The sequence below is a fragment of the Rhineura floridana genome, chromosome 1 (assembly GCF_030035675.1).
Source record: "Rhineura floridana isolate rRhiFlo1 chromosome 1, rRhiFlo1.hap2, whole genome shotgun sequence".
Lineage (NCBI taxonomy): Eukaryota > Metazoa > Chordata > Lepidosauria > Squamata > Rhineuridae > Rhineura > Rhineura floridana.
Genome location: NC_084480.1, coordinates 226,952,476 through 226,961,113, shown reverse-complemented (window position 1 = coordinate 226,961,113; position 8,638 = coordinate 226,952,476). Strand labels below are relative to the sequence as shown.

The 8,638-nt window shown below is 41.0% G+C and overlaps 1 protein-coding gene across 1 annotated transcript in view; it reads right to left on the bottom strand.

The window, feature by feature from the left end:
* Positions 1 to 6,404, bottom strand: part of LOC133369325 (cytochrome b5) — a 25,512-nt gene extending 19,108 nt beyond the window's left edge. Inside the window, exon 1 of the mRNA XM_061594525.1 lies at positions 6,113 to 6,404. Within this exon, the coding sequence (XP_061450509.1) occupies positions 6,113 to 6,265 (153 nt within the window). The 5' untranslated portion in view covers positions 6,266 to 6,404. The remainder of the gene's footprint in view (positions 1 to 6,112) is intronic.
* Between the last annotated feature and the right edge of the window lie 2,234 nt (positions 6,405 to 8,638).

The window sequence follows — 8,638 nt, the reverse complement described above, 5'->3', positions numbered from 1 at the left end:
CTAGGAAAGACCCCTGTCTGAAACCATGGAGAGACACTGCTACTCAGGGGAGATAATTTTGAGCTTGATGAACCAATGCTTTAGTATAAGACAGCCTCCTATGTTCTCCATTCTGTAAGGTTTTTTTTAAGCAGGTGTACAGATACTATGTAATATAGAAAGTTATGGGATCCTGAACCTGGAGGGATTTATAGAGCCTTCTAGGCCAGAAGTCCTGCTCAAAAGACAAGACCAGTTCTTCAGTACCATCACCCCAAAGTCCACATATGCAAGCCAGACCACAGTGCATACAAAACAGATAGCTCCCAATGACACAAAGCACTTGAACATAAATAACCATGTGCTAAATGTGTCCAAATTCAGAAGGGATGACTATGAGTTCCTGAAACACATGTAGAACTGATTAGGGAAAGACAGATTAAGACTGTAGGTAACAAATACAAATAGACTAGACCTAGCACACCCTAAGATACATCTTCCCTTGGTACCCTTCTGTTCCCCAATACGAGCTAGAAGATATGTTCTGGATTATTCCAATCAACAATATTAGATCTGCAGATGCTTAGAACAGGTCTCTTAGGTGGTGGCACCACAGCTGTTCAACTGGCTAACCTGGGGATGTGTCCTTGTATTGTTCACATCATAGGGAAAAGATTTGTTAATTTCATTGCCTATGGTTAACTTAAGAAGGCTTTTTTGTTCGTTGGACCATTTCAGTTTGTGTTTCAAGACTATTGGTCTTTTATTATTTTAAGTGTTTAATTACAACAGAGAAATAGGCTTATCCATAGATTTAACTACAGAAAAGTCTTAATGGAGATAGGGAAAGAGTCAGATTTCCTTCTTTAAAAAATTCATCTCTCACTCTTCAACCCTCTTGTCAGTATAGGAATATTAAAACAAAGTAACATTAGTTTCAACTCATTTTTTCACTAAATATGAAACCTAAATTGCCAAGGTCAGGCTCTTGCAAAAGGATGCCAGTTGTGTAAGTTTCAGTATGAGTATTATGCTTAGTGCCAGCAGCTTATTGATCTCATATTTCAGAAGAGTTTCTGGAACTGCAACCTGGTAGGTAAAAGGGTGAGCAAACAAGTTTGTCCTAATTTGCTTTTTTTTCCCGTGGAACAGGAGTAGAGATGTAAAATTTCTGGAAATTTTGAAGTCATGGAAAAAAACCTTTTTTTCCAGAAAAAGACAAATTTTCAGAAAAATTGAAAAAATGCAACATTAGCACTTTTTACAGATTAAAAGCCACATTGTTACTTCAGGAACATAAAATATAATTATGTACAAGTTGGTTTCGCATAAAATTATCACATTTGGTATATTAAAAGTACATTTTATTCAAACAATTATTACAAACTGAATTTACTTTTTTTTTTGTAACAAATGGAGCTACAGATTCCTGAACTGTAAGGAGCCTCTTTCATTTTGCCAGTTTATGAGCAGCAGGCAAAAAGCAATTTTTAAAAAAAGAAGAAACCAACATTAATAACAAAGAAAATTATTTGTCTCTGCTAGTCCTCTACAGTGTCAAGCAGACATAAAGCATCCATTCCTATAAAAACAACTGAGAAAAAGGGGGGACCAAGATTCAATGAAACATTTTGATCATGCTAAAATAAAACATTCCATAATCCATTTTTCTTCATTTTTTTCATTTTTCCAATTTTTCAGAGAAAAAAACAAAAAAGGCTTTGGAAAAAATTGAAAAAACCCATCCCCCCCCAAAAAAATGTTCCTGTTTTCCCCCCCCAGGCCTTCATATCTCTAAACAGGAGCTCCCAGACAACCACCACATGCCTTCAGACAACTACCGAAGAAGAGCATCACCCCCTCCAATAAGAAATAGTAAGTGATGAGCTTTGACAGGAATCGACCCAAAAAGGATCCACTGAGAAACAAGGAGAAGGTATTGGCATGTTTAGGGGGCAGAAGTACACAAAGTAATATGCATCCTTAGCTGTTAAAAACTAAGAATGCCAAATGAAGAACGAGCACAATCAGTAGGCACACAATATTGGCCATCAGTTGGAAAAGAACATTGATAACAGCAAGTAGAATGTCCTGAATAGGGATCCCTGCATTAAGGAGTTCAACCTTTTGGGGATAGGGACACACATTTGGAAATATAAGAAACTGTCACGGGTACCACAAAATACTCATTTTACAGACAAAGAACTCATGATGCTAAGAATCCCCTCCCCAAAACAGACTAAACACCAACATAAATAAAATGCAGACAAAAGATGCAAGTAACTCCCATACGCACACCAGATAACAAAAGAAGTTTAATTAAAAATATACAACTGGGAGGCGCAGTGGGCCCTAGAAGGGGCCCAGGCAACTGTCGGAGGGTGCTGTGGCGCCCATGGATGCCATGTTGGGGGCCTTAGGCTTATAGTACCCTGGAGGAGCATAAGACTGGCTGAACAGGAACACTCCAGTTAGAAGGTGAAGACACAATGCAGTATTTTGTTACAAGTCCCACTAGTTTACCCAATTTTGCAAATAGTTTAAATTGTAAAGGAAGTTCACTGCAGATTACCAACAACTTAAGTTCTGCCATATTTAGAAGATCGGTATCAATGTACAATGCCTTAGGGGTACAATTATGTTTAACTGTGACAAAAGGTGCTTGAGACAACCTTCTTCCTTGTTTGCCACTGCAAGAAATTTTGTGAGGCTGTATTCTTTGTCCTATCTACAAGGGAGAATGCATCTTTATACCACACTATTTCCAATCAGTTCCTTTAATAAGCTAATGGAGTGAAGTCTACATAAAATCAGTTTCAAGAGCTGCCAATGGCTTCCATGTAATATTGAATACAAGATATGCAATCAGGGAACAAGGTCAGAAATTAGCTAAAGTCTGCTTCAAGGCTGCAGACTGCATTCTTACTGGTGCAAAAGAGTGTACCAAGAAATACAGTAAGCAGATGATACTCAGCACTTCAATTATTTCTGGAATCAAATTTAAGATCTACAAATCCCAGGCTTCCTTAATAACACCCCAGTCCCTGCACTTACACTCATTATTTTGGCTGTAATAATTGCACAGCGTGAACCTTAGAATCTTTTCTAGCTTCAACCAGCATGTGGGTCTACATCAGGGGCCCTTCAGCAGTTATTGGACTCTAATTCCCATCAGCTTCAACCAGCATGACCAATAGTCAGGGATAATGGGTGTTGTAGTTCAACAACATCTGGAGGACCAAGGGTCAGTCACCCCTGGTCTATATCAATGCAATACCACTGTATGCTTTGTGAATGGACCAAGGGACATAGCTTCATCCTCATGCTGTACTGTCAAGAGGTGCAGGACTGCAGCACTGCAGATGCTGTGACAAACACAGTCCTTCACTACAGCCGCCAACATGAATTCTTTGCTTGGCATGACTGTGCTAGGCAAGAATAAAGAGATGGTGACACCAGCAGAGGGATCCTATTCCATCTCTCAAGCTGGCGCAACATGATCTATTGCTTCTTTCAGGAATACTCCAATGAGCAACTAACTATACAAGACAGTCACGGCTGAACATTTTTTACCTGCTATTCCTTAAGTAAAGCATACGATCTGTTAACATTGTACAAGCGACAACTTGTGGCTAGCCATCCAACTGTACTTCTTTCTGAAATCTCAGTTCTTAATTGTGCAGCCTGAAATACTACTAATGCTTTGCAAGGGATTAAGCAAAGGTTAAAGCACTTAGGATTTAAAGGCATATTTGCTCTAAAAGTTTCTGAATCACCACTGTAACTGTAAAACTTCAATGGAAGTATATAGACCTAGCTCAATCATTCCACTGAGGCAATAAATATTACATGTTAACCTGCTCCACCAAAATAAAAACAAAATCTAATGTCAAAAGTATAAATAAGAAAGATGAATTATGGGTCTTTCAAAAACAAATGGCATTTCAGATATGACAAAATATGTCTTGACTAGTATTTATTTATTCAATTTATATCCCACCCTTCCTACCAAAAAGAGCCCAAGGCAGCAGTATTGTAGTATTGCAGACTTGCTAGTACAGTAATCGCTATTACTAGCACACTTAGCAAGAAGTTCTTACGCACTTTTTTAAAAAAAGTTAAATTAGCATTATTCGTATTTTTTTGCTATTACTTTAGGGTTGTATTCAACAGTGTCACTCAGTTGACAGCAATCCCCCAGTCCCCAAATCTCCTCTAAGGAGTCCACCAACTAACTGAAAAGTATTTAAGGAAAGGGTGAAATTGCTAAAAATTGCACCCCCGCCATTCTGCTGATGGAAGACTTACCATCAACTGTGATGCCATTGGATACAACCCTTCCTTTATAGTTTATTGACAGATTTCTCCTTTGTTCTTCTTCAAGCAAGATACAACCCATAACAGCAACACATGGTTGGAGTGCTATTCAACAGAGACACACAGGTTCATATGTCTAAAGTAAAGGCTCTTACTGTCACTCCTACCTTTTAGAACTCAGGACAAATTATTATCCGACATATATATTGGCAGCTGCTGCTACAACAGTTATGAAAAAATCCACTTTGCATTATGACCTCCCTTGCAGAACATTGGATAGGCTGTTATTTTAGGGAAAGAAACCTCTGGTCAGCATCAGCAGAGCTTAATGGGGTAGCACAGCCACATCCAGAGCCCTGACGAGCATGTGACAGGTCAGGTTCAGGATCCAGCAGATCCTGTGCCGGCCTCTTCCTACCCCCACAGCACTTTGGAAGGCTTTTCTGGATCTTTTAGCCAGAAGATCCAAAGCCAATGAGGCCCCCAATAAACCAATAAGAAAATTTGAGTGTGCCTAATTCTCTCTCCCCTTATTTCCAGTGGGAAGAAAAAATTAACAAAAGTTAAAATTAAAAAATTAACAAAAGTTGAAGTCAACAGCCCAGGAAAGTATGACTGAATATAGAATGCCCTTGCTTCATAAGGCCATTGAGCTGCCTTTGGATTCTTCCCCTTTCAGACTGCAGCCATAGAGATACATGCATTTCAAATATAGCATCATAGGGATACACAGATTTCAAATAAAACATGTTATAATATACAATAGCTTGGGTCCTTGATGAATCAGAGAGAAAATGAAGCTGCTCATTCCTTATTCTAATGAACAGGTGCTGTTTATAATTTATTTATTTATTTATTTAGTTTCATTTATAGACCACCCATAACCAATGGCTCCCTGGGCGGTGTACAACATATAAAAGTACAATATAAAATACAAGTACGTTAAACAATATCAAAACAACTAAAGCAATTAACACATCAAAATACTTAAAAATATATTAAATATATTTAAAATGCATTTAAAATGCCTGGGAGAATAGGAAGGTTTTAGCCTGGCGCCGAAAAGATAACAACGTAGGCGCCAGGCGTACCTCCTCGGAGAGACTGTTCCACAATTCGGGGGCCACCACAGAAAAGGCCCTGGATCTTGTCATTACCCTCCGAGCTTCTTGATGACTCCGTACTCGGAGGAGGGCCTTAGATGTCGAACGAAGTGCACGGGTAGGTTCATATGCTATTCAGTACAAGAACACATTATTCAAGCCTTTATCCTTGAACTTCTAATGAGTGAAGAGTGTCACCGTGCTTTGTGGATATGGACAGTAAGCATCTTGTTACAGAAATTACATTACAGAGCCAGCCAGAAATTTGGCAGCCTTGCTTTTCCAAGCTATTCCAGTTCAAACCAGCTCATCCCACCATGACGACCTCTCTTGCTTACTTAATATATTAAAATATTACTTTTCAACAAAGAGTACAGCTGGAATACGTGCGGTATATTTTTCTCGTTCTGAAAAGCACCAGAGGAACAGAAAGTCACTTGGATGAACAGTAAAAAAACAAACTGAACGCTTGTAAGAGAGCGTTTTAGAAGAAACATCTCCTTCGATCCCCATCTATCCCACTTCTAAAACATCCAGACAAGGAGCTTTTCGCAGAGAGCCCTACTTCCCAGCAAGCGAGTTGCCAGCGTGTAGAATCTTGCAGAAATACTAGAGACCCTCTCACTGCTTCCATGGGATTTAAATCCCTTGCAACTTTAGCCGTACCAGAAGAGGCGCCAGCCCGTCCCCCCCGTCCAGCCCCCTATACTCGCCTCCTCCAGGAACTTGGTGAGGTCATACACACGGTGGTGTAGGATGATCCAGGTACTTTGGCTGTGATTGTGTTTCTGGATATCCTCGAGAGTGTAATAGCAACCCCGCCAAGGCTCCTTCTCCGGCTTGCTGTCGCTGCTGGGATTTGCCATTGCCGCCTAGTTTCTAGCTTCGCCTTGCAATCTGCAAACCTTGATCCTCCGCCGTACCAGTGAATGATCTTCGGCGCAGAACCCTGATCCAGGGGCGTTTCGCCTCCTCGCGCACGCTCAGATTGAATCTTTAGGTGGACGGCCCCATAAGCTGAATGCACCGCCCTCTTCTCGGCAGCAAGGCGGGGAAATTTGTCCTTGCTGGCTTCTCATTGGGTGGGTAGAACGCTTTCGTAGAAAATTGAGAGGCGGGTGAAAGGTTTGTTTGTCCGTTCCCCAGATTCCAAGAAGCTAGGCGACTGCTTTCTTTCGACCGAAAAAAACCCATAGAGATAGGAAGGGAAAAATTGAAGCAGAATATTCAAGCTGACAAAGGAACCTGAAGCCAATCACATACTGACGCGAAAATATAAACCAGACTATCTGCTGTTATGTCAATTTCATCCCTATTAGCGATGGGGGGAGGGTTTTTTCTAGCTAGAGGACTAGTCTATTATGTGAGAGCTTGGAAAAGTTACTTTTTTGAACTACATCTCCCATCAGCCCCAGCCAGCACCATGCTAGCTGGGGCTGATGGGAGTTGTAGTTCAAAAAAAGTAACTTTTCCAAGCTCTGATTATGTCAATAAAAACAACAAAGAATCCTGTGACACCTTAAAGATCTGTATTTTTGATGGTTATCTGCTTTGGACAGCTTATATGAATTTTCTATATCAGTGTTACTCAGGGTATTGGAACCCTCCAGTGAGCCTTGGGCCACTTTCAGGTGTGCCGGTGTGCCACAGCCTGCCCTAGTCCTCCTCACTTGCCTTGTCTGTTTGGTTGGGCTGATGCCGGCACTAGCAACGCCTCGCATGCTGAGTGAAAGTGGCTGGGGGAGAGAGAAGTTTAGCAGGAGGGGGAGAAGGGGTGTGTCCTCTGTGGGGAAAGGAGGTGCTGAAGGAAGTTAGAAAGTGAAATAAGAGGCAATAATAATAATAATAAATAAAAGGTTCATATTTATTATAAACAAACACACGGAATAGAAAAGAAGGAGATTAGAGAGGAAAGCTGTTATAAGAGGTAAATGTAAAAGTACCACAGAGGGGAAATAAAAGAAATTCCCAGGAGTTTTTCTTTGGGGGTGGTGGGGAGAGGAGAAGAATAAGATACAGGTTGAATGTGAAAGGAGCACAGGAGAATAAATTACAGGAGATCTGTAAAAATACATTGAAAGGTGAAGGGGTGGGAAAGGCAAAGAAAAAAAGTTGTTTCCATTAAGACAGCCTGTGGATCAGCAAATTCTGCATAAAATAGGGAGGCTGAGTCACAATACCTCCAGATCAAATGTTTGTAATTAGCTTGAGGAAAGCTGACATATGGAACTCCTGGCCACAAGGAAAACACTGTGGCAAAGAATTTAGCAATTTCCAAGGTTAGACTAGGTAGAAATCTACAGAAGCTGATTTCAGCAATTGCAGATTGTGCCAAGCTTTGTCACTGTCTGCCACCATTTTGTGACTGGTTCTGTTTCTACATTACTGTTTTGGGACTGATGGGCCTCAATAATTTTCAGCTGTTTTAGTTTCATGTGAGCCCTGGGTGGTGGAAAGGTTGAGAACTCCTGTTGTGGATAGACTACAACTGTTTCAGCAGATGCTACTGAATTAAATGGGCTCCAGTCAAATAAACCTTATGTCATATTAGTTTTTAATGTGCTGCATGATTCTCTGCTGTTTTCTCTCTGGAGTAGGGTTGCCAGGTTCAGGGCCTGAGACTGATCCTGTATCTTTAGGAAAAGAGAAAGTCAGCCAACTGCAGGTGTTCTTGCAACACTGTAATGAGAAAAAACACAAGGTGGAATTCTCACTTCCCCCCTGCATTTCCCATACAGGATCAGTCTCAGACCCTGAACCTGGCAACCCTAAGTGCATATCATAGAATAGTAGAGTTGGAAGGGGCCTATAAGGCCATCAGGTCCAACCCCCTGCTCAATGCAGGAATCCAAATCAAAGCATTCCCGACAGATGGCTGTCCAGCTGCCTCTTGAATGCCTCCAGTGTCGGAAAGCCCACTACCTCTCTAGGTAATTGGTTCCGTTGTCGTATGGCTCTAGCAGTTAGGAAGTTTTTCCTGATGTCGTTGAAATCTGGCTTCCTGCAACTTGAGCCCATAATTCCGTGTCCTGAACTCTGGGATGATTGAGAAGAAATCCCGGCCCTCCTCTGTGTGACAACCTTTCATGTACTTGAAGAGTGCTGTCATATCTCCCCTCAGTCTTCTCTTCGCCGGGCTAAACAGTTATTTCAATCTTTCCTCATAGGGCTTGGTTTTTAGTCCCCTGATCATCCTTGTTGCCCTCCTCTGTACCTGTTTATTTATTTATTATACTTGT